General features: G+C 36.6%; 1 protein-coding gene across 7 annotated transcripts in view; it reads left to right on the forward strand.

Annotated features, from left to right (window-relative positions):
- The first annotated feature begins 7,079 nt into the window (after positions 1 to 7,079).
- Positions 7,080 to 26,056, forward strand: part of R3HDM1 (R3H domain containing 1) — a 72,691-nt gene continuing 53,714 nt past the window's right edge. For 5 of the 7 annotated variants that reach the window (XM_080917800.1, XM_080917802.1, XM_080917804.1 and 2 more), the window contains exons 1-6: positions 7,080 to 7,218; positions 8,390 to 8,600; positions 16,547 to 16,588; positions 17,091 to 17,180; positions 22,136 to 22,250; positions 23,231 to 23,309. In XM_080917800.1, the coding sequence (XP_080773926.1) occupies positions 8,430 to 8,600; positions 16,547 to 16,588; positions 17,091 to 17,180; positions 22,136 to 22,250; positions 23,231 to 23,309 (497 nt within the window). In that variant the 5' untranslated portion in view covers positions 7,080 to 7,218; positions 8,390 to 8,429. The remainder of the gene's footprint in view (positions 7,219 to 8,389; positions 8,601 to 16,546; positions 16,589 to 17,090; positions 17,181 to 22,135; positions 22,251 to 23,230; positions 23,310 to 26,056) is intronic. The other 2 variants (XM_080917803.1, XM_080917806.1) reach the window with 1 other exon arrangement.

Below are 26,056 nucleotides of genomic sequence, written 5' to 3' on the forward strand. Positions count from 1 at the left end.
ACTTGTTTTCTTTCTCCTATGGGTAAACACTTACATCAGTAAATGAAAATAGCAATCCATGTATGCAGTAATTCTTCCCCAAATGAATAGTGTCAGCCACCATTGTGCTCTGAGCTCCAGGTTTACATACTCAGTTTTTCTACCTAAATGTCCTAGAGAGACCTTAAATACAGTGTATGAAAACTCATGTCATTGTTCTGCCTCAAGATCCCATTTTCCCTTCATGTGTTTCATTCCCAGTATTATCGCATAACTGTTAATCCCAAGATTTGCCAGAGAAAAACCAGTTCAACAATTTTGAGCCGAATTTTTGAAGCAAGTTTAATTAAGTATGGACCAGGATGGGCTTTAGTCAGGACCACTCTCTGGAATTCCCAGCTGAGTGACAATGAGACATGTGTTGTAGGGCCTAAGGGTCTATTTAGGCAAACTATACTGCTACCATATTTTCCCCTGTGTTTTTGTTGTTTTCCAAGAACTGTTTAACTCCCAGTATTCTAGAAAGTTACCTGGTAATTGGCACTTTCAGCTTAACATTTGGGTATTACATAGCAAATGCCATCTATAACCTCGGAGTTTCCTTTCATAACTCTGCCAGTTATCTCAGCCCCAGACTTTTCATCTACCATGACTATATTCAGGTTGTTTCCCTTTCCCCACTCACTTTCTGTTAAATTAACCTATTCTCTTATGTGTGCAGTGTAGAGAGGCTAGTAGCAAGGAGGCTGGTAACTAATAACTTAAACCTAAGTTCAGATCCTTAGCCATGCAGCTTTGAGAAAGCTGCTTAATTATTTGTGGCTCAATAAAATGTAAAGTGAAGTAAGTATGGTACAGTAAACCTGTAAAATGGAGATAATGACATCAAGACTATGGAATAGTGCCTACTGAATAGTACGTAACTATTAGGAGATGATTATTATTTCAGTACATATTTCAATCATCTTATTGTACACACCTTAACAAAAGTGTGCCAAAGGAAGTTCTCTGAAGAAAATAAAAATCACATCTTGAAGAAAAGTAAAAACTCACTGAGAATGTAAGGTCAGGACTGGAAAGATAACTCCCCAGTTAGTAGCACTGGCTGCTCTTTGAAGGGATTCAAGTTCAGTCTAATTCAACACTCACATGGCAGCTCAACATAGTCTGTAATCCCAATCTAGGGGACCCAGCATACTCTTCAGGTGTCTGCTAGCACCATGTGGTGTACAAACATACATTCAGGCAAAATTCTCATACACATAAAATAATCTTTAAAACAAAATTTAAGAGAATATTGTTAGGTCCAAAATGGCTGTGCCACTGGCAGTATTTTAAATTACAGCCTGGGCTCATCTTCAGCTAGACTCTGACAAGGTAAACAGGATTACAGCTGGGTAGACAAAATTGAGCATTCCTCAGAAACCTGTGTGATGTGTGTCAAGAAAAAAATCACTTCTCCCTACAAGAAAATGGGTTATCTAGTTTTCTATTAGCATAAACGTCTGATACATAGCAAAGCCCATGCTGATTTCCAAGCTCCTTACCCCTTTTAACACCTGTAACAAATTCCAAAACCCCAGGGCTGCTCTGGCCCCCTAACCTCCTACCCTAAAATCTCCTAGCTATTCTAGTTATATCCCCCTCGGGCTTACCTACTCTCTTTTGAGATCAGCAAGGCTTTCCCTGCCATTTGCTTTTCTGCTTCCCTAGAGATGGCCATGACAGCTTTGAACTTACCTAAATTCTGTGGTTTTTACTGCCTCCTTACTTATTAATATAGTGATGTTAATATTTATGTTTGAACAGGTGTTTCCATTACAAATGTGGTTTGAAGGGAAGAAACAAATCTTTATACTTTATATATTCACAAAGCAGAATGTTTTACATGTAAAGTACTTTACATCATAGTATCTTTGTACAACTATTATCTAGTTTGGACCTCACTGGAATTACATTTTAATACCTCTGGCCCTCTTTATTTTTAAACAGTGGGAATAAAATGTACTCTATAGTTTTGTTTGTTTTTAAACAAGGGTGTTGTGTCCTCTAGAGCAAGAGTTACTAGTTTTTGTGAACCACAAGACTTGGGTGCTAAGAACTGAACTGTGATCCTCTACAAAAGTATCAAGTTCTCTTAACCACTGAGTTATCTCTCCTGCCCCTTCTTTCATTTTAAAACCAACATTACTCATCTACCAGGCTGACAACTTTTGCCAACCTATGCAGATCTTTGTCTATGAGACCTGACATCTGAGAGGGCTTGAAAGAAGAGGTCAGCAGTCTCATGCTATAATGTAGACAACTTTTTATCAGTTTCAGGGTACTTTTATGTAAATGTTGAGTTCAGAAAAACATGATCAGAAAAAACATGGAAATGAATGTCAGTAAGCACATACTAAATATTAACAGAGCAGCCCTTTCCCAGAACTTTTTAATGACAGACTAATTTAAACACAATTACCCAGGAAAACACAAAAGCAAGACAGAAGAAGCTATCTATATTCAGGATACACTGACCAGATTGGATTTTATAGCTATGGTCTGTCATCCAACAAGAATAAACATGTCTTGTAAATTGAATGTAAATGTTTGTCACAGGAAGTACAAAATATGTCCAAGAACAATCCAAGAAACAAAATGTACCTGAGGTAGAAGACCCTCTGCTGTTTTTTTTTTTTTTTTTTTTTTCCTGGAGCCTCTCTCACAGTTGCCCAAGGCGTTGCTCACCATGCATCATTCTTCTGACTTTGTTGTAACACCAGGGTTACAGTAAAAACTGCAGGATCATTTCCATGACAAAAGATGCATACCGAGATACAGTAATAATAATTTGATTATTGATACGAAATAACATTAATTAACATCAATAATGTTAATTGAACAGAAATCAAAAGGTGTTGTTTTTTTCAGCTGGGTGGTAGAATTGCACAGCTTTAGTCCCACACTTGGCAGGAGTACAGACACTCAGTCTCAAAAATACAGGTTGAAAATATGTTTCTTCTCTGTGTTTTATAATATATAATATGTTCTTGACAGGTCAGCTATGTTAATATTGTCAGGTCCAAAAAGAAACCTACTGACTGTCTGTGCTGCTAATTAGTATGCCAAAGTGCTTGCTGGCCTCTAGGCTTTCAACATTGCAGAGTCCAGGCTGGTATCCTGGCTCTTCACACCCTGTCTCTACCCTAAACTCCAGTTTATAGCCTTCCCTTCCTCCAGCTTCTTAGTCCTAAATAACCCTGCCATTTTGGTCATTTGTCCTTTCTCATTTGTCTGTCTCTGTCTGTCTGTCTTTCTCTCTCCCTCTCCCCCCTTCCTCTCCCTCCTCCTCCTCTCATGACCCAATCTACTCTTCTTCAGGCCATGTTTATTCTACTACTTTTTCCACTTGCTCTGGACTCTTCCAAATGCTTCTGGCTGTTCCCCCCACCCTTTTTTATATCCACAAAAGAAAACTTCCCCCCAACCATACCTCTTTATACTTTTGGTGCCAAAACCTCCAGGTGGGGCATAATTGGTTTCCCTTCCATGAGGCCCAGCCTCCTAAGAAAACCAGGCTGCTGATTTGACTCTCCTAATGAGATGAGCACAGTAGAGAAACCAGATTAGCTGCTCTGTATGGGAAAAGTTTTTTTGCAACTGCCAAGGCTGCTTCTCTGGAAAGCAGTGAGAAGTAACAGGGTGAAACATCTTCAGCTTTATAAGGGAATGGGGGAAGGGATACCTGGGAGAAAGGAAACCTGATAGCTGGGATGAGAAGCTTTGAAGTGTACTGAGGGAGCCTGTAGCTTGGCATGGACCTTGACATGCTAATGGTTACCACAGGTGTGTATTAATAGAAGAGCCATTTGTCCCTTTTGTTAGAGATAAGAACAACTTTTTGGCAAATGGTAACTAGCGTTCCAATAGCCTGAAAGGAATTTCATTGGCCCTGACAAATACGTTAGAAAGGCATCTCAGGATTTTGTTTGTAAGACTTTTGAAGGTTATTGAACCATGGTGACAAGAAAGATTGTGTTGAGGTAAGTCAACTCTAAGGAATTAAAAAAGAAATTTTAATTTCAAGACACTCGGTGTACCCTGTAAGTATGAAACAAAAGAGAAGGTTCATTTTACGTCATTTAATAAGACAAAGGATAGCAAAGTCTTATCATAGTATTTTATTTTGCTCCCTTTTCTGTAAGGACTTTTTTTTTTAATGTAAAGCTAAAATATATGTTACAATGGCAGAAAATAATAAAAGGCTTACAAGAGAAGTAGCCACAGTAGCAGACTGCCCAAACCAAACTGGTTGCTTTATTTGTTGGTGTTTCATGTATATAAGTGTTTTGCCTTCATGCATGCACATGCACCATGTATATGTCTGATGCTGGCAGAAGTAAGAAGAAGGTTCTGGAACTCTATGGAACTGAAATTCCAGCAGGCTGTGAGCCATAGTGTGGGTGTTGGGAACTGAACCCTAGTTCTCTGCAAGGGCAATAAGTGCTTTTTAACTCCTGAAATATCTCTCCATCCCTCTACTGTAAATTTCAGTGTTCACTTAGAAACTTCACAGTGATAGGCTCTTAGAAGAAGCCTACCTCCAGGTTAGCAACCTCTTTCACCCATTCCTGATGCACAGAATCCACAGGTTCTAGGCTTATTTTCTGGAATATTCTGGAAATCAGGGTATGGGTTTTTGTTTGTTTTTTGTTTTGGGGTTTTTTTTGTTTTGTCGGTTGGTTGGTTGATTGGTTTGGATTTTGTTTTTTAGAGAGTTTTTTTTTATTATTATTTAATATATATGAGTACACTGTAGCTGTCTTCAGACACACCAGAAGAGGGCATCAGATTCCATTACATATGATTGTGAGCCACCATATGGGATTGAACTCAGGACCTCTGGAAGAGCAGTCAGTGTTCCTAAGCGCTAAGCCATCTCTCTCTAGCCTGGGTATGTCTTTTTTTAAATGGCCTATCTAGTCTTAGGTCTATCTAGTCTATCTTGACCATCTGAGTAGGGTCTTACATGAGTTCCTTCTTGTGGAGTGGACTTTAAATCTAATTAGAGAGTAGTGGTTACTCCCATATTTGCACCACTATTACACTACCGTATCACGCAAATCCGTCACTATTGTACGTTACAGGGTTTGTAGCTGGGTTGGAGTCCTTGTCCTCAGAGTAACTTCTAGTACCAGGAATACTAGTCAGTAGGGGTGAAGACTCTAGTTAGGCACTAGCTCAACTTATCCATGTTCAATGAAATATGTAAATATTGTCTTCAATGATAGAGCCTTGCCGTCGATTTGTGGAGAGCAACCTTGGCAAGTAGCTTGGATTGTTTGGGGATTTTTATGTAGGGCCCCTTTTGACCAACAACTTAATTAGATGTAAGCCATTTCTGGCATTGGAAGTTTCACTTGGTGGCAAAAGGTATCTAGTTGGAGTGGTGACTCCTTAGATTTCTTTCATATATGTATATATTTCAAGCTTCTACAGTAGTGGGTTTTCATACAACCTTTTAAATGGGCCTTACTGTTAATTGTCCCTCCCCATATTCTCTTCCAAACCCCTTCTTCTCTCCCTCTTTCCATTTAATTCTCTTGTTCTAGTCTGTTCTGTCTTTCCATAACTATATATTCTATTTCCCCTTCCTTGGGAGGGCCTCCTTTCCCACCTAGACCTTTACCTAACCTCTGTGGTTATATGGATTGCAGCCTGCCTGTTGAAGACTAAGAACCAGCATCCACATATAAAGAACAAATTCCATATTTCTTTTTCTATGTCTATGTTGAATTTTATTCCATTATTCTATTGCGTAAATATACCACATTTTCTTTATCCATGTATTTGCTGATGGTTGTCTATGCTATCATGAATGGATAGAGCACCAGTGAACATGATGAGCAAGTGTCTCTGTAGAGGAAGGATGTCCAATCCTTCGGGTATATTCCAAAGGTGGTATAAATTTTTCTTGACATAGCTCTATTCCCAGACTCCTGAGGAACTGCTACATGACTTCCATAGTGACTGTACAAATTTTCATCCCTACTGTCAGTGGATGAGCATTGCACTTATCCTACATTCTTGCTAGCAGTAGCTGTCGTTTGTTTTATTGATCTTGGCTATTCTGGCTGATATAAGATGAAATCTTATGATAATTTTGATTTGCATAAATCCTTCTATTTTAAAGCAGAAATGTTCTATCAGCCATATGGACAGCTATATTGCCATTGGTGCTTTTAGCATTGAATTTCATTGTGCTCAGTTGTTTTACCTAAATTTATATTATGTTTATCGACAGTACAACTCTCAACAGAAATTGGAAGAACCATGTGATCCTTTCAGTGTTCTCTACTTGCCTTATAACTTTCACTTGCATCAAGCAAAATAAAACTGACTTTAAAAATACAGATTGGGAGGGCTGATGACATATCTCTCATACTAAAGGCAGCAAGCCTAACAACCTGAGTTCAAATCCCTGGAACCCTCATGGAGAAAAGAGAGAAACTACTGCTGCAAATTATCCTCTGGTCTCCACATGCGTATGCTCTGGTACTTACCACCACCACTACAGTAAATAACTTTTAAATGTCTTTAGTTGAGAATTTGGGCATTGGTTTTTATGGATGTCACTAAACTATTCTACTCTTTACATACATTTTCTTCTAGCAGACACATGGAATTTCTTTGAAAATGTTCTTTTAAAACTCCAGGATATATGATTATTATTCAGAATTACAATCTTAAATCCATAGATATAGCTCTAAGAGAAACCATAGTTCTTGGAGATTGAGTGATTCACGAAGTAGAACTGCCATAATCCATATTGATACCTGTTCCTTCCTCTTCTCTCCTTTCTCTGCCTTTTAGATCAGCTCTGTAGGCTCAGGAGGTTCCTTTTGGTTTATACAACTAATGCATCTCAGAATAATAATAATAATACCATCAATAATAGTTTTTTAAATTTCTAAATTACTGTGGAGTAATTTTTCTGTCCTGATTTTTGTTTGGTTGTGTTAATGTTTCTTGTTTGTTTTTATTTTAGGCCACTGAAAGGTATGATACATTTGATCCAAGACAGTCCATTTCAGCCCAGGAATCTGCAGTGGTGACAAGGACATGGGACTCCTCCCGCCAGATTACTGCTGGTTCAATACAATTGACATCCTGGCTGACAGCTGTGAAAAGGAGCCTTGGGTTATTTTATTTTATTTTTGTGGAACACCACAATCTCAGATCCGTAGAACACATCGGGTAATCTTCTATTTCTTTGGGTAGCCTATTTTCTTTACAGTTCATCCATAAGATAATGAAAGAGCCTAAATATCTTCCCTCTCTGCTTTGCAACCTGAACTGTTTTCAGAATGAGCCAATGAACTTCTGGTTCGTGATCAAATTACCGAAGGCATTCTGCTTGCTTGCTTCCTTCCTTACATGCATGCATTCTTGCATGCTTGCATACATACTCCAGAGTATTGCCAAACTTCATTTACTTCAGGTCCCTTGTGAGTTATCCCTACCCTCTCACAGTTGCTGGACTGCCACCCAGCCTAAATGTGGTTTTGTTTTATTTTTAAATTAACTGTAAAGCTATTGTATTTTTTAAAAGCTTTTGCTTGTTTAGAACAGATACGTTTCATCGTGACTCTTTATAGAAATTGTCAGAAGCTCAGAAAAGTTGGAAGAATTTTATTCAGATATCAAGCATTCTTTGATTTTTGTGGTAGTGGTTTCCATGCCTGCTTGACCCACTTACTATGTATGTCTACCTCTAGCTTTAGCTTAGTCTCTCATACATTCCTGTTCCTGATAGCTGTGATGATATTTCTGTCATTTTCTTAGATTCACTAGTTACATGGACTATACTAAGGTCTGTGTTTGATCTCTTAGGAAATTCATTTTCTAATGTGTGTGATTAAATTTGTTGTTTGGCATTGAATCAGTTGAGTCAGGAGACTTTAATGTTTTATTTATATTGTAAAACAGTATTGTTAACCCAGACTCGTATAGAATGTTGTGCTTTTTTTTTTTTTCTTAAATTAAATCAGAACAATTTTTAAAGCTTGGAATTTTAGGAATCTAGATGTAAACTGTGCCAGGAAAATACATTGACTGTATGACTATAGTGAATACTCCGAGTACAGGGAGGAATAATGTTCATTGTGTTTCTTTAGAGAAGAATACTTCAATGACATCTACGTTTATTTAGCCATCACTTCTCATCTTGATCTAGTTTATGTCTCTTCTCACTGTGTTATGATATTTTAAGAAACATGTATCATATTATAGATCTTAGAGGCAGAGATTTTGCTTTTGTGCATTCAGCATTATTCTTGAAAGATAGAAGTCACTTAGTTAATATTATACAGAAACTGAATGTGAAGAATGTTTCAAACTAAATTGAGATTACTTTTCTCTTTTCAAGGCTTCAAGTTCCCTCTAGAATTCTAAAATAACCTTTGCTAATGAGGATGTCTGATATTGTTATTATAAAAGATGAAACTGAAACAATGAAGGATTTGGAGGCAGAAATGAGAGATACAACCAGAGTTGAAAATCTTATCAAATCAGAAACCTATGGGAAGATTTCGGCAGAGAAGAATGAACATTGTATTGACAACAATATTGATTTGCAGGTAAACAGAGGTTTTTTTCCATGGCTACAAATACCTTATAATTCATTGTATGAGTGTGCTTATTTTTACAAGGAACTCACTTTTCACAATTCCTTTTTGTTTGTTTTTATTTTTCGAAACAGGGTTTCCCTGTGTAGCCCTGGCTATCCTAGAGTTCTCTCTCTGTAGACCAGGCTGGCCTTGATCTCAGGGAACTGCCTGCCTCTGCCTCCTGGGATTAAAGGTTTGTGCCACCACTGCCCTGCCACTTGTCACAATTCTAAAAGGGAAGTTGACCCTTTGCTACACATTTGCTAGGTTGCTTTTTAGTTACCAGGACAGCTTGCTGCGTTTAAGGTCTTTGATTTTCCTATATATCTCACATGATGTGATTCTTTAAATTTGTGTGTAGCCAGTATGTTTTGTTGGTTTTCTACCTTTTCATTTCACCCTCCTCCTTCATTATTAGTGCTGTAATTGTTAACAGCTCTTAGATGAGAGAGAATAGAGTATTCAAAGATGCAGGAGACCTACTGACAGAAACAGCCCTCTAGAGGTTTGTCAATTCATCAGCCATTTCCGAGTAAAGAGGTTTGTGGGAAAGGGGTAGAAGTTCCTTGATACTTTTGTTGCTGTGTATGCATGACATTTTATGACTGACCATTTAGAAGGCTTTTAATTCCAGGCAAAGATACTTGGGTTTGAGAAAATGGCCGGACCTGAGGTGTACATTCACATGATTTTCTGTATTGCATTTTCAATGTAGCTAGGTGAGTTATGTGGCTGCTCAGGCGTCCCAGGCAGAATGTTTCAACAGATAAGTGCACCAAGAAGCTTGGATCTAGGCTGATATCTGAAAACCTCTTTTCACTATTTTTTGACAGCACATACAAATAATTCCTGCCTAAAGGAAGAACACTTGGATCCTGTCTGTCAGATAGGAAAGAGTTTGTGTTAATTTGAAACCTACCACTGAAACTTATCCTAATGTCTTTAACATAAATGCCTCACTATTAAGCATTTAGCTTAATAGTGTGTTAGCCTTTCCTGGCTTTGGCGATACCTTTAAAACAACAACTTAAATGAGCAAACAGTGACTGAAGCTCAAATCTCAAGAGTTTTCAGCCCATCTTGGCTGGCTCCAATGACTTGAGGCCTATAGCAAAGCAGAAATAGAGAGAAAAAACTTTAGCAATGGAAAGCCTTTTCACCTCATTATCAGCAGAAAGGAATTAACTTAAAGCATTGACCAAGATAATAACCTCCAGACACATATCTCACAAACCCACTTCCTCCAACTAGACTCCACCTTCCAGAGTTCACTACTTCTGGACAGATTGTTTTAGTGTTATGTCCATCGGTAGACTGACATTGGTTAGTACAGAGCCCTTATAATCTAAGTCCTAGACACTCCTAGAGGTGTATGCCTTACTAACATCCTGAGGATCTACACCATTAAAGTTGAAAACTAAGATCAACCATCAGAAACTGGGGAGATTGTTCAATTGGTTAAGTGTTTCCTATATAAACATGAGGACCCGGGGTCATGTCTTCAGCACCATTGTAAAAGCCACATGTGGAGGCATGTGGTGCTTAGGCAGTGTGGAAGTAGAACAGAAAACCCATCCAGAGTGCTGGCCACCAGTTTAGTCAGTTCATTGGGAGACTGACTCAAAAAGTGCAAAGTATAGAGCAAGACACCTGACATTCACTGTTGATATTCACAGTTGTGTGCACATGCAGTACACACACACACAGACACACAGAGGTCCTTATCATACTTATGAATAAGGAATCCGTCTTTGAGAGAATACTGTAACATAAAAAATGGTCTAACTTTTGTATATGTGTCCAAGGTGGACATATGTGGAATACTCACTTATGTAGTTCAGAGGACAATAGTTTAGTCTTTGTTCTCGCCTTCCTTTTTTCTCTGGGCATCAAACTTAGGTAGCCAGACTTTCAAAACACCTTTCTCCACCAAGGAACCTTGCCAGCTCTTTTTTGTCATTCGTCAAATACCCAATCGAGGTTGCCTGTGCCTGTCATGCCAGCATGTGGGAGGCTGATGTAGGAAGGTAGTAAGTTCTATGTCAAACTGGGCTTATACTGATGCCCTGTTTCAATAAAAAATGTAAAACCATAGCATACCAAAGAAAAATAGACCTTGAAGGCCACTTGGCAAAGGTTACAGTTTCATTTTATTTCTTTTATTGAAAAGTAAAGAAAGTTTCTTTAAGGGCATCTCATTCTTCTGTTTGTTCATTCACTCATAAAATTTGTAAAGTATTTTCCAGTGATTAAGTATAATCAAAGGGTATATGTTTTCTATCTTTCTCCCTTCTCCCCCACTCTTCTTCCCTCCCTTTCTCTCTTCCTCCTTTCCCCTCTGCACCCCCCTCACTTTAAGATAGCATCTCTTGTAGCCTAAGTTAGGCTTGAATTCACCGTGGCCCTGGCTACCCTTCAGTTCCTGACCTTTCTTTCTCTTCTCTAAGTGCTGCCGTTACAGATCTGTGCCACCATGCCTATCTTAAATGGTAATTTTCTAAGAAATTAGAAATTTTCCTCCACCATTTTTAATTAAACTTTTAAAAACAAAAATGCCTTCTCTAATCAATATGCTCATTAGCAGTGATTGCATTAAAGATGGTTTGCAGAGAGCCTTTGTGTTTCTGATTAAAATAATAAGAATTCAGGCTGGAAAGATGGCAGTTGCCACTTTTTTAGAGAACTGAGCTTCCCTTCTCAGTACCCACATGGTGGGTCACAACCGTCCATAACTCCGGTTCCAGGACATTTAGCACCCTTTCTAGCCTCTATAGGTATCAGGCATTCACATGGTACATAGAAATACACAGACAGCCATACAGGCAAAACATACATATACATAACTTTTTTAATGAAAAAAATGACTTCAGTGCAATTATTAAATGCAGTTCTTTTCTGATGTACGTTCTTATGGTCAATTAATGATTAACTCAGATTACTGTATCTTAAGATGATCACTATGAAATCAGTCTAAGCTGTGTAGTGAGACCTGTCTTAACAAGGATTAATAATGTGCATTTATCTTTTAACTTAGTCTGAAGTTACTAACTATAACCCACTACTAAACATTCATTTATCTTTTGTACTTTTAAGATACAGCCTGAAATTTTTATATATACACAATGTATACTACATTTTGGAAAGAACAAGCATTGTCTCCCCAGTCCTATTCCCCAACATGAACTGTTTATCAGTAGTAGGGTGGCTATATCCACATTTTGTTAGTAACTGTTACTGGGGTAAAGGAGAGCTGGTTTTTATTAACACATAGTGTTATGGAGTACCTTAAAGGAAAAACTCCCTAGATGCCTGAATAAATCAACCATCAAAGCAGACTGACTTAAGCAGATTAGCTGGAAACAGCCTTGTGACATCTTGGTTTGAGTTTTTAAGGGCAATTAAGACATATACAGAAAAACAGCTCTGGACATCTGCAACAATCAAGCATTGTTTACAGAAGCAGGGAGATTAATGGTTAACCTTTAGCTCAGGGTCATATTATATAGGAGTTTAGAGCCTGGTGCAGAGACTAGTTTACCTTAGGAATCTAGGGTTGGTTCAGAGACCACTTTTAGCACTTAAAGTATTTTTAATACTTTCATGAGATGATATAATTATAGTTCAGTAGGCTACTACAATAGGCCTTTGTTTTCAAGCTGCATAAATTTTTGTCTGATGTGTATGTTTTTTTCCACATGCGTCAATTAGAGTAGGTAGTTGGTATAACTTCTTATTTCTCACCTTACTTCAAAGGGGATTGAGAGAACAGGTAGGCAACAACAAAATAATGGTAATCTCACAAGGCTGTCAAGAGCAACTTAGGAAACCAGCCAACATCAGAAGTATGAAGCAGGAGGATATAGAATTCCAGGTCAGCTTAGGCTATATTTGCCATTCAAGATTAGCATAGGCTACCTAGTATGATCCTTTATCACTTACTCTTTGTAGGCCTCTGTTGCTCTCTGGTTTGCCTTTCATGGCTTGGTCATTCTGACTTTGTTCAGGATACTACTTTGTCCCTCTGCTGTGGGCTCTTCCAGGTGCCTCTGGCTTTAATCTCCCTTATTTCTAAATGAAAGCCTTCCCCTCAAACATTCCTTGAAATAGTTATGTCTTCAGTTTATAGTTATCTTTGTAATCATTACTATTGTCAGTTACTTAATAAGCTAAACAAAGCTACACAGCACTCAAATTTCTCTTTATTGTTTTTTTCTTTAGTTAAAGATAGGGCTTGTTTCTTAACATCTTTCCAAAATTTCTATTTCAACATAACTTTTGTCTTTTAAGCCTATTTATATTTGTTGCTTTTATTGACTTTTATAAACACTAAACAAGTTAAACACTTTAAAACTTAGAATTTATTTTCTAAAATATACTTCATTACTTAAAATTAATTTTAGAATTTGATTTCAGTTGACTTTGGGTCATATCCAGATATGCTGTTAAGCAGTTCTTTCTTGAGTGTAGTTTTTTTACACTGGATAATTTTTCTATATTTGTTTTAATGAAGTACTTTTTTGCCTTCATTTAATATTTGGAATAATAAAGTATGAAGTTAGGAGTTTCCCTGGGAATTTTGATTAAGGGTCAGAAATAGACCTTTGGATTTTAGCATCTTTTTCTGTGGCTGAAATATTAAGTAGTAACTTTAAATTGATGATTGTGTTTGAGCTGCTGATTTATTGACGTCCTTTTCTTCAGTTCTTCTGACTTAAGAAAGAACTGCTTTATTTCACTGTAACAGAGGCAGGAGGCCTGCATTGCTTTCACCTGCCATTTTGTCATCTTTAACTAAGTGCCAGATTTATTCTGTTTTTTTACATAATTGCTTTTTCTAAGACTTATTTATTTTATTTATATGCATACACTGTAGCTGCCTTCAGACACACCAGAAGAGGACATCTGATCCCATTACAGATGGTTGTGAGCCACCATGTGGTTTCTGGGAATCGAACTCAGGACCTCTGGAAGAACAGTCAGTGCTCTTAACCGCTGAGCCACCTCTCCAGCCCCCACATAATTACATTTAATCATTGCATTTATACAGAATTGCAGTGCAAATTAGGAATCTGCATGGTATCAAAAAGTTTCAGATATCAGTTTGTTAATTGAATGAAAAGAAAACGAAATTAAAAGGACATGACTACTTCTAGGTATGTGAAAGAGAAATTTTATTATCGATTTAGGGGAGCATATAGCCAGAGGCTGGGACATCTAGGAGAATCCAGAGTGGACATGACCCTGAGCTTAGACATATGGAGAGAAGAGAGAGAGGAACAAGGTGCAGCAGCCAGGAGACCCAGTGAGAGTAGGATAACCAAAATGGTTGGATTATCTAATAAAAGACATCTGGGGAAAGGGAACCACAGTTACTGGGCTGGAGAAAGTTCAGGAAAGGAGCAGGGTATGCCATGGAGGAGGGCTCTGGCAGGTAGGACCTGAGGGATGCTTGGAGAAATCCTAGCTGCCAGGTCCACTTTGATGTCCTTTGTCCCGGGCTTGAAACCTAACAATAATAATTACTGATTATAAATAAAAATGACTCTCTTTGTGAAATCCTCTAAATTGAGTAATAATTGGATTGGCAATTACTCTAGAATACACAGTACACCCACCCATAAAGATTACTCTGATCTTCTTCAGTTTTTCTCCAAACTCTAGTAGCCGGTGTCTCTGCCAGTGTGCTATCAGTTAAGTACGGAAGAATCCATTAAGAATGTTCTGTATTCTGTACCCATTTGTTGACCTAGTTTCTGTCTGTTCTTTGGTATAAACAGAAGAAATTTAGGTTTGTCCTTCACCTTTATAAATTCTAATTCATTTAGTGCTTTACACTACTAGTAAGGAACATAAAAGAGTTACTACATTTTTACTGTCAAAATAATAAGGTTCTAATAAAAATAAAAGGTGTTCTCCAAATAAATTCCACTTTAAAAATGATTATAAGTCAAACTGGGATAATTTTGACTTAAAGTCAAGTCTGGTTTCCAAATGAACCATAAAAAAATTTGTATGTATGTAAATGAAGGCCATCTACTTTTATAAGCAGAAAATTTTTTCTCTGCTCTGTGTGTGTGCAGGTATATATGTCAATTGTATATATTATATAGTGTGTATCTGAAATGAAAAGAATTAATCCTATATAATAATGTCATTCTGGCACTTATATATTGGTATATTTGTTTTCTCTTGCTGCAAAACAGTTCAACACAAACTTAGAAAGTTAACTCTTCATGATGAGCTTACCTAGGTTTTCTGCTTAAGGCTGTGTTAGCTACAGTGATCCTTTTTGTAAGGGTTGCGAAAGAACGGACATCAAGTGCATTGCTTTTTCAACAGACTTCATTCCCAATGTTGGTATAAAGCCCATGCCTCCTGAGTGGCCTATCTTCAAAGCAAAAAAAAAAAAAAAAAGATTTTGAATCCTTCTGACTTTCCCATTTTGTCTCAACCAAAGAAAAGAAAGCTCAGCTTTTAAGGGGCTCATTTGATAGGTAGACTCATGTCAGTTTTAAATCTGTATCTTAGAATGAACTGACTTGGAGTTTAGCTACTTCTGTAAATTCCTTTCATAGATGAGCCCAGCTTTGTGTTTGGTTAAACGGCAAAAGGACAGAGACTCATTCTCGGGACTGTTTTTAGAATTCCTCCCCCCCACCCCCATATTTGTATGTAATCTGTCATGTAAGCGTATGCAAGTAGGTTTCTGGGCTAAGATTCTGGGGCTCGAAGATTCAGTTTGGGCAATTTGTAGCTGATATGGACTCTGAAATCCTTTTGTACCAGAAAGGAACTATGCCTTCTTTATTTCTGATTCTCAGATGTGACTTACAGAAAGTAAAATGCCCAGTTAGCCAAGGTGAAGAGAAGAACAAATTGAAATTAATCTACCAACATGCACAGAGTCCTCTTAGGCAGTGCTCCCCTGTGTAAATGTATTCAGCCCATTTTTGACTCCATAAGCAATGGGGGTGGGGGGGTTGTGACTTTCTCTGTCTTTTAGGTTTTATTTTTCACTCAGTAATCTAGAATCAAAAACCTAAGATTATAGTATTTTAATCATTGGAGGCATTAATACTCAAAATAGAGGTTTTACCATTTCCGTGCTCCTGCTGATGTTTCTATTGGCTTTACATAGAAGTCTTGGGATGTTGGGATACATAATCTCTCTCTCCCTTTTCTTAAAGTGGGAAGCTTTGTAGCCTAAGTATTGTATTGTGTTTGTTGAATTGACTCCCTACTGCTAATGAGAATAGATGTCTGGCTCCTGCCTTATGAGGAGCTTGATTTGAAATGACAGAAAGGACACAGGAGAGAGTTTAAAATCTGTTCTGAGTTTAAAGGCACTCACTGTAGGCTCAAGCTCAGACAATAGCTAGTTGCTTCTGTGAGTTATCCAGCAATGGGGCTAGTGGTCACAGTTGTGCTAGACACTTTTACTGGACGTCTGCCTTTCTATCATTCCGCTTTGTGATCTTACAGAGACCTAGTGAGTAGTGTTCGTTACTAAAGCTGCTGGTGCTGAAAATGCTTAGCAGGTGAGAGGAAAGCAGTGCAGTCTCTGACTCTACTAATCAAATATTTTCTGTAGAGAAGTTGAATTTTTTTTTTTACTTCAGCTAATTGAAATTGGTTTGGTATTTCCAGTTTACCCACCTCCAACATTGGTTTAAAAAATATTGTTATAAAATATTGCATTCATTTAACACAGAAATTTGCTGATTTAAAGAAAAATGCCAATCCACAGAAGGACTTAGTAACTTTCCAACTGTGCTTCTGGAAGGATCAGTGCTCTTTCTCCAAACCATCTTAGCTTTCCTCGTTTGGCACAATCTGTGGTTTAGGTGTATAAATTAAGAAGCAAATTTTCTGTTTGAATGTGAAATTTAATAAAATTTTTCTTATTGTGTATTCAGCGGCCCCCGCAGTCCTTTGGACAGACAGGAAAAAGGTCTAAGGTATAGTAACTATTTGGTGTGCTGGCATGCCAAGGCCTTCCTTCATGCTTGGTGAATCTTGTTTTCATACAGCACTACATTCAGTTTAGTTTTCTTCATCTTTTGTTTGGGGGCAGAAAGCTTCTTTTGTTTTATTTGGGATTTTTTGGTTTTGTTTCTTTGTCTTGCCTAGTCGCTTTTGTGCATTGCTTTTAATTATCCTTGGAGAGTTTTTGTTGTTCTTTTTTTTTTTTTTAAACTATAAAGAAAAATCGCTTTCTCACCATTTGTTGAATTTGAAATTGGAATTATTCCCATTCTTGCTATTGCAATAATTTTTAAAAGTTCGACTGTTTTAAATTTTAAGGGGTTTTAGTGGTATTTAATCATATCTAACTTATACATTTCATCTACTTTTTTAATGTGTGGCAAAAACTAAAAAGAAATTTAGACACTCCTAGGGGGCTTTTGAGTATCCCCTAATTTATGAAATGTAGCGTTAATTTTAAATACTTCTCTTTAGTCAAGCTCAAAGTTAAAGCTAGTTCGGAGCCTTGCAGTGTGTGAAGAATCTCCACCACCCCCTGCAGCAGAGATATCACAGGAGACCCAGGTAAAAACAACAAAGCAAAGCACAAATTACTTGAAGACTTGGTGGAACTGGAGATATTCTCTGACATGGTTCAATGAAAATTGAGTGTATATATATTCTTTTATTTCTAGTGGATGAAACTGATTTGATAATACTTGTTAAGAAAATTCCAGATAAATTAGGAAAACTTTTTACTTCTGAGGCTTACAGTAGAGATTCTTCATTTGGAAAAACTTTTGAGATTATATGGTTACCTAGAAATGTAACTTTAAGAAAGTTATAAATTACTATTCAGAAGAAGGATTGTGACTTTTAAGAAAGTTATAAGTTATTATTCAAAAGTATTCAATATTAAAGTACTTTCCATGGCTATAATTATGATATAATTCCCCCTTTTAATTGTAAGATTTGGAAATTTGTTTTGTTCTTGTTGATTCTCTGGAAACTACCCCAAATTCTGCTTAATTTTTCAGTTAGCCTGACTGCACTCTAAAGCCGGTGTCCCTTTTGCATGAATCTTTAGTAGTTGATACTTCTAACTCTGTCTGCTCTTACAGGACAGGAGATAGTAAGACTCAGGCAAACAGACTTGGAGTCCTGTTCTTTTGATGCTTTGGCTTTGCTCTTTGTTAGTCTTGACTGCCGATGGCCTTTATCTGGTACTGTGAACAGTGTCTTCAGCTCTGCTGATGGTCATAAGTATGGTAACTGGGGCTTTTAGTTTATAGAGTGCCTTCTCTTTATAAGAAGGGTTTGGGGAACTTAATGTTTCTTGAGAGAGAGAGAGAGAGAGAGAGAGAGAGAGAGAGAGAGAGAGAGAGAGAGAGAGAGAGAGAGAGAACTTATTTAAGAAACCATGACAAAACATTTTTAAAAAGAAAAATCTGACATGTTGTACTTGTACATCTACTTTAAATTTACAACTGTCAGAGGAATGGTAGGACGCACCTTTAACTCCAGCGTCATGGAAACAGAGGCAAGTGGATCTCCTTGAGTAGGCCATCCTGGTCTACTTAGCACGTCCAGACCAACCACAGCTAAATAGTGAGCCCTGTCTCAAAAACACTTTTTTCTTTCTTCCTTCTTTATTCCATGGTTTACGTGATACCATTCAGGAGGTATAGATAATAAAGTTAGTTGTAGCATGCTTATAATATGTCCTACTTTTATATATCACTACAGTTTATTTCCCTGATGCAAGAAAGGGAAATTTTTTAAATAGATTGTAAGTAATGATAATCTTTACAATTTTTTTGATAGTTCAGGTGTCCAAAATGTATTTGTGTGCCCCCCAGACCTATGTAAAATATACATATGTATGTCTTTAATTAAATGTATTTGGCAGTACTATTTTTCTAGCACAGTCAAAATACTCTGAAGATGTATAGCATATTATTGCATAAACCCCTGGGTACTTTGTTTATAGAGTGTGGTTGCTTTGTAAGCATTACATAGCTGGTTTTTAGTAAGCCTATTGAAATATGGTATATTCTGAAAGGGGAATAAACAAAATTGGTGTTTTTGACATAGTAATTTTTAAAAGTTTTCATACGGGCTGGAGAGGTGGCTCGGAAGTTAAGAGGACTAGCTGGTTTTCCTGGAAAAGAATTTAGATTTGATTCCTAGCACCTATGTAATAGCTCACAACCATCCTTAACCTCAATTTTAAGGACTCTGATCCTTCGTCCCCACAACACTAAACATGCAAGTGGTATAGAGGTGCACATGCAGGCAAGATACATAAAAAATAAATAATAAAAGAAAATATTTTAAGTGTTTCTTTTTGTTTTTTTATTGTTGTTTTTTAAGACAGGGTTTCTCTGTGTAGCCCTGGTGGTCTTGGAACTCATTCTGTAGACCATGCTAGCCTCAAACTCCATGATCCACTTAACCTCTGTCTCCTGAGTGCTAGGATTTAAGGTGTGCACCACCACTGTCTGGTTTGGAAATTTCTTCTATAAGTCACAATTAAGAATATGGTTGTTCATAGTGTGTGTTGGAAAATTCATCTCTTCATTTTCTTGGTAAAATGCTGTACTCTCCCAAGCTCGCCACTCATGATCCAGTGAGGTTGAGGAAATGGCCATCCGAGAGTGTATCGGCACGGAGAGACGTGTCTCTTCTGAGGAAAGCTGCCATGGTTCCTGTCACTCTTCGCTCATTTTATCTTATATGAGAAAATGTTGGGGGCGGTGGGAGATGCCTTATGATATATTACACACACACACACACACACACACACACACACACACACACGCCCTATGAAGTAGGAATTCTCTAAAAAAATATTTACTATGAGACATGTCAGGTCTCTCTGTGTTCGTGCGTGTGTTTGTGTGTATTAATCACAGATTATGTACTTACAATTTAAGAGGAGTTATACCAGCTAAATAAGATGCTATGTCAGAATTCAGTTACCCCACTTACTGTGTTGTTTTCTGTTTTCCTCTTAAACATAAATCAACTTTTCTGCTTGGTATGTTAATTTTTGATGAATTAATATGGTGTAAAACTCGTTATAAAAAAGGTTAAGAGGCAGTTTTAAGAGAGTTGTCACTTGTGTGAGATAAGAGTTTGTAATAGGGAAATGACCTTGATCACAAATATTATAATTTTCATAGTAATGGGTAAGGAATTGGGCTTCCTGTGTCAGTGTTCCAGTTATTGATAGGTTAACATTGTAACCTGCAGCATTCAGAATGGGTTTTCTTTATTCAAGTCCTGGAAACAAGGTCTGCAGATGACAAAGACACCAGTCACCAGCCTTCTCTACTAGCATTTTAAAATATAGTTTCTCTTAATCAAATAATTTAATGTCTACTAATACCTATGTCTCAGAGGAAAGAATTTAGACATTAAGTCTACTAGTCATTGAAAGTACCTTTTAGTCAAGGTCTAAAAATTCAATGTGGAGTCTTTCCTGATACATGGATTTTATCAATGGGCTTTCTACTTGAGTTGTAAGAAGCTACAAAGAAAGAGAACTAAAAATTAATGCTATTGTCACTTACAAACATCTGAAAACTATGGGATGAATTAGAAACAGAAACAGCTTAGTCAGAAATATGACATACTGGTTGGTAAGTACTACCATGTTTGGTAAGCAGCACAGAAGACAGAAAGTCCTAGTAGAGAAGTCCATGGTCAGGGTTGAAGGTGTATGAGCATGATTATGCCACTGAGCAATATCCCCACCCCTGAAATTTCAACTCAGATGCAATGGAATTTTTAAAAAAGCAGCTAATTATCTTACTGTTTTATCTATGTAGCAGAAATTCTGCTGACCATTGTTTTAAGTTGGTGGAGAGTTAAGAGAACTTATGCTGGCAGTAAGTTTGGGAATCCTGGCATTTGTATTCTCTGGTTACCAACCACTATCCAGAAAAGCTATGTAATGAACAAAAGTCTAATTTAGTCTAAAAATAGGCCACACTTTGATCTTTAGTTTAAATGGCCTAAAGTTTATTGTATATTTCTTGTAATTTTGCCTGAATAAACAGCTTGATATGATCTTTGCCTTTCAGGATATATAAATTAATTTTCTAGTAATCTATGCTGGTTCTAAAATTGCTTTAATATAAATGATATTATTTTCAACATAAGATTATCTATCCTCCGTTTTGGTCTTGGGCGTGATGGCTAATTTATAGTTCTTCTATATCAGGAAGAAACAAACTTACTTGATACCTTTCTTAAGCAACTTTATATATTACTGTGGTGATTGAAGGAGCCACGGTGATATATAACTCTTGAGTAAGGAAACAGGTGCCATGATTTTGAACATTTTTCTACTTATATTTTATTTGTATTGCGAGAAAATAAAGGGAGTATGCTTATATGGGATACTCAAGAAACTTAAGTTCAGGCCAGGCATGTAGCTCAGCCAATAGAGTGCTTGTAGCATGCACAGACCCCTGGGTTTCATCCTTCCTACCACATGGATCAGGTATAGTATTGCAGACTTGTGATCCCAGCACTTGGGAGATGGAGGCAAGGTTAGATGTTTAGAATCATTTTCTTCTATATAGCAAGTTCAAAGCTAGCCTAGGATACATTAGACTCTATCTCAAAAAGAAACTGAATTTTGTTAGTTGTTTTCCTGATTCTAACACATTTCTGTTGTCATGACTGGTATCTCCACTGGAACAGTAAGTGAAGAAGAACTGAGTTCAGACTTCTAGAGTGTTTCTAAACAAATGCACTTAGACTGTAACAGGAGGGGTTGGAGAGATGATGATGGCTCAGCGGTTAAGAGCACTGACTGCTCTTCCAGAGGTCCTGAGTTCAATTCCCAGCAACCACATGGTGGCTCACAACCATCTGTAATGAGATCTGATGCCCTCTTCTGGTGTGTCTGAAGACAGTAACAGTGTACTCACATATATAAATTTTTTTAACTCTAAGAGGAAAAATTTATATCCTCCAAAACAGTTTTGAAGATATGCTTTACTTGATGATAAATTCAAACAAACATATTAGGTGTAGTTTTGGTTTTGGTTTTGAGACAGCATCTCCTTATGTTCCTGGGTGGACTGTATGTAGACCAGACTGGTCTAAAGTTCAGAGATTCACCTGCCTCTGCTTCCTGATTGCTGGGTTTAGTTAAAGGTGTGTGCCACCATGCCTAGCTGAACATACTGTTTTAAGCTTTTTTTTTTTTTTTCCTCAAGACATTTTAAGTTTTCTTTGTTTGTTTGTTCATTTTGAGATGGGGTTTGACTATGTAGAACAGGCTGGCCTTGAAGTTTCTGCACTCAGATTCTTCACCTGTCTCTGCCTGTGAGTGTTGGTATTAAAGGCCTGTACTATCACACCTGGCTTAAGTTTCTTTCTAATTTAGAATCCTTAATTGGATTAAATGAAAATCTCTTCTCCTTTTAGTCCTTCATCCAGTTTTGAATTACTTAGGAAGTGCCAATACTAAATATTGAATCAGCTTTTATTATCATTGAGTAACTAATTTTTCCTTCCAACAGGAGAAAATTCAGATACAGTTAACACAATCATTTGAAAAAGAGGAAAAGCCCTCAAAAGATGAAACAGATAAAGAAAAAGCCAGTGATAAGTTACCCAGAAAAATGTTATCAAGAGGTTAGTAATTTATTTTTATTTTTTAGATAAGAATTTATTTTCTTTATCAATAATTTTTTACCCTTTGAACAACACATGTCACATCTGTATTGAAAATGATACAGTAGACTGGAGGGATAATGTAATTTTTACTCATCTGCTATATCATGGTTACGTATATAGAATGCTGAGATTTTTCCAACCAAAATTGTAACATAAATCTGAGTTACTAAGGAAAATGATCATAAAAGTTCTTATTGATTTCCCTCATATCCAAGTGCCAAAATCGTGGTTATTGGCTCCAGAAAGTCTATCACTGCTCACTGGTTCTTTATCAATATAGAAAACAGGTTCCATGTTAAGAATATAGCTGGAAGCCCTAGAATGTTTGTCTTCACAAAAAGTTTTAAGGCTCTTACTATTGAACATTTGAGTTCAATAAAAATGCTCTATTTATGGCCTGTTAATTTGACCAGTATTGTAAGGATAAAGGGACTAAATAGACATTAGTATTTGAGAAATCTTTGAAAGCAAAGCTTTGTAACATTTTCAAGACTAATAATTTTAGAAATAAAATTTTTACCTTCAAAATTACTGTTTTATTTTAATACGTTCATGTGAACTAGACTGTTCACATTTGCTATAGTTAGAAATAACTATTAAAATTCATTTTTTATCTAAAGTATCATGTTTGAGCTTAAGAAGGTGATGAGTACATGTGGATCTAATGAATCTAAAAATTCAGTATAAATTTATTCTGACATAAAGACATGTTTTAGAGTGTATATGTACATGCAGTTATAATAGCCCATGTCATGAAAAATATATACACATTGAAATATAATGTTCTTCTTCCTTCATCATAAAATCCATTTTCCTGATTTATGTCTTTTTTCTTCATGGGACATTTCATTTTACTTAAAATATACATAATGTACAACAGGGAAAGGAATTTATGTTCAAACAACTTTATACTGGGTTTTTGTGTTGTTGTTTTTTAGATTCCAGTCAAGAATACACTGATTCAACTGGCATAGATCTACATGAATTTTTAGTAAATACATTAAAAAACAATCCCAGGTAAAAATTAAATTTCTAAGGTTTACATTGTGTCTAAAGTACCATAATCTTGCTATGTATGTTTTTTATTACTGAGTTTGAATATTAAGATTGCAGCTAGAAAGAATATTTCAGTAACCTTTAGTTTTTTAGCATTAAGATATCCCTGTACTAAATACAGATGTATTTGTCTTTGCATTATACATGTTGTCATGGTATGAAAATCATTCCTATTTAGGCGTTTTTAGGAATATAAATTCAGCAAGATCTATAGAGTCTAAATTGGGATTTAGAGATAGGTTTAATCATGGATATTTTTCCATAACACACTCCCATCTTAAGAACCATATCTCCTCCCTCAGTGTAAGTAAATCTTTTTCTTTCTTTAGTGTAGAAACTTCTGACCAAAAGCTTTCTAGAGCTCATTTGAGTCAGTACTTGAATTGTGAAATCCATTTTGCCCAGAAGAGGAGGTGATTCGTTTTAAACTTTCTGGCGGGGTCTTGTGAGGTTATCCACAATACACCTCACCAGCACTTTCATGGGTTGAAATTTCTCATGGATGAGATCCTTTCTTCTAGTTACGAGCTTTCCAGTGTGGTAGTTAGGTAACAGTAATCCTAATAAGGTAAGACTGTCTCTAAGAAGGAGTGCCTGGGAAATAATGTGAGTCATACTTTTGTCTCTCCAGGAATTTTGTTGAGATTTGCCCCAGCATTATTGTCAGCTTTTGTTCTTATTCAAGATTTGCTATGTCTACTATTCTTGACTTAGCTCTGAAGGAATTCCACCAAAATTAAAAATGGTCTCTTTTGCTACATATTTGAAAGAAAATAAGAATAAGTGTATGAGAAAGTTTGGACGGAGTAAAGGGAAGGGGGAAGTGATGTACTTATATTACAATCTCAAAAAAAAATTAAATAACAACAACTTTCAGGAGTGGTCTCATTGCAGTGGTGGGTCCTGAAGGACCATAAGTATGAAGTGAGCAAGAAGACAGGCTGCTCTGCATGACTACCTCCTGTTTTAAATTCATTTCTGAGTCTCAGTAGAAAGATATTTTATTAGTTCATTGAACCAAAACTTACTGACATTATATGTAAATCTGAGGAAGACATATGGTATTCACTATCTCTGCTAGAGATACAAACTAAATTAAAGTATAACAAGTATTGTAAAGAAGTTTGTTTAGCTGCTGTAAAAACCAGAGGGAGGGGCTAGGGAATGCTCAGCTGTTCAGAGCACTTGCTCCTATTCTAGAGAAGCCAAGTTCAGTGTCAAGCAGCTCACAAATGCCTGTAACTCCAGGTCCTGGGGATACCACATCCTCTTATGACCTCCATGGGTACACACACACACACACACACACACACACGTACACATGTAAAATAAAAATCTGTGTGTGTGTGTGTGTGTGTGTGTGTGTGTGTGTGTGTGTCCAACCAGGTTGAGTTGTGGACAACCAGAGGGACCACTTTTGTTTTCTGTTTGTTGAATTTGCCATATTATCTCTACAGTTATTCTTATTACAATGACTAGAACATTGCAAACCCACAGATTATTGCTCCTTCATTTAACTAAGTGGTTTCATGTTATTTTGATAGAAATCCTTGTTTTTATGGCTTTAATGATTACATATATTTGTTTATTTTTTTAGCTTATATCCAGTACCAAAATACTTATAACTTTATTTATATCGAGATTTTAAATATTAGGATCTTGAACTACTACAGTGAATAGAAAGCAGAATGAGTAAACTAAGACCTTAGGAAAGTTGTTGTTTTTTATTTTTCTAGTACATTCTACCAGTATTGCAGAAAGTTAATTTAACATAATGGATAGAGATGATAATGATACAAGTATTATCTGCAATTCATAGGTTACCAGCTTAGGGGAGAAAAACCTGACTTTAAATGTCTTCAATCGGCTGCTTATTTCATATACAGAAAACTAGTTTAACTGCACTGTGAACTCTATTAAGCAAACTGCTGCTTCATAATTTTTATCTAGTTTTAGTAACACAGTTTGTAAAAATGGAAAAATTACTGAAAATCAAATCATCTCAAAGTAATTTGACCTCAAAAGTTCAGGTGAAAAAGAGGATGTAGGGGCTGAAAAGATGAGATGACTCAGCACCTAAGAACAAACCTTCCCGTACATCCGATTCCATGGGATTTGATGACTTCTGTCCTCCACAGGTACCAGACATACACAAGGTGCACAGATATACATGCAAAACACTCAATAAAATAAATAATCCTAGTTTTTCTTTTATTAAGAAAAGTATCTAGGGCTAGAGAGATGGCTCAGCGGTTAAGAGCACTTGACTGCTCTTCCAGAGGTCCTGAGTTCAAATTCCAGCACCCACATTGTGGCTCATAACTACCTGTAATGGGATCTGATGCCCTCTTCTGGTGTGTCTGAAGACAGCTACAGTGTACTTATATATAATAAATAAATAAATCTTAAAAAAGAAAGAAAGAAATCTAATTGTTAAGCAAATGAGTTTGTTTCATGAGGTGATTTCTATGAAAGAAAAAAACTCCTCTGTCCTTACCCCCAAATTTAGTGGAAGAAGGTATGTAAATACTTTATGTGAAATAGGTTTATTTTCTGTAAAACATAGCTCTTATGAACTTATATACTATATGTAATCTATATGTATATAACTAAACAAAAGAAGAATTTAAGAGAATATAAAAAATGTTCTGGGCAAACAACTTAAAAAACGAGAGGTACTTAGGAGCAAGGTAGAACAGAGGTAATCT

The sequence above is a fragment of the Micromys minutus genome, assembly GCF_963924665.1.
Source record: "Micromys minutus genome assembly, chromosome: 6".
Classification (NCBI taxonomy): Eukaryota; Metazoa; Chordata; class Mammalia; order Rodentia; family Muridae; genus Micromys; species Micromys minutus.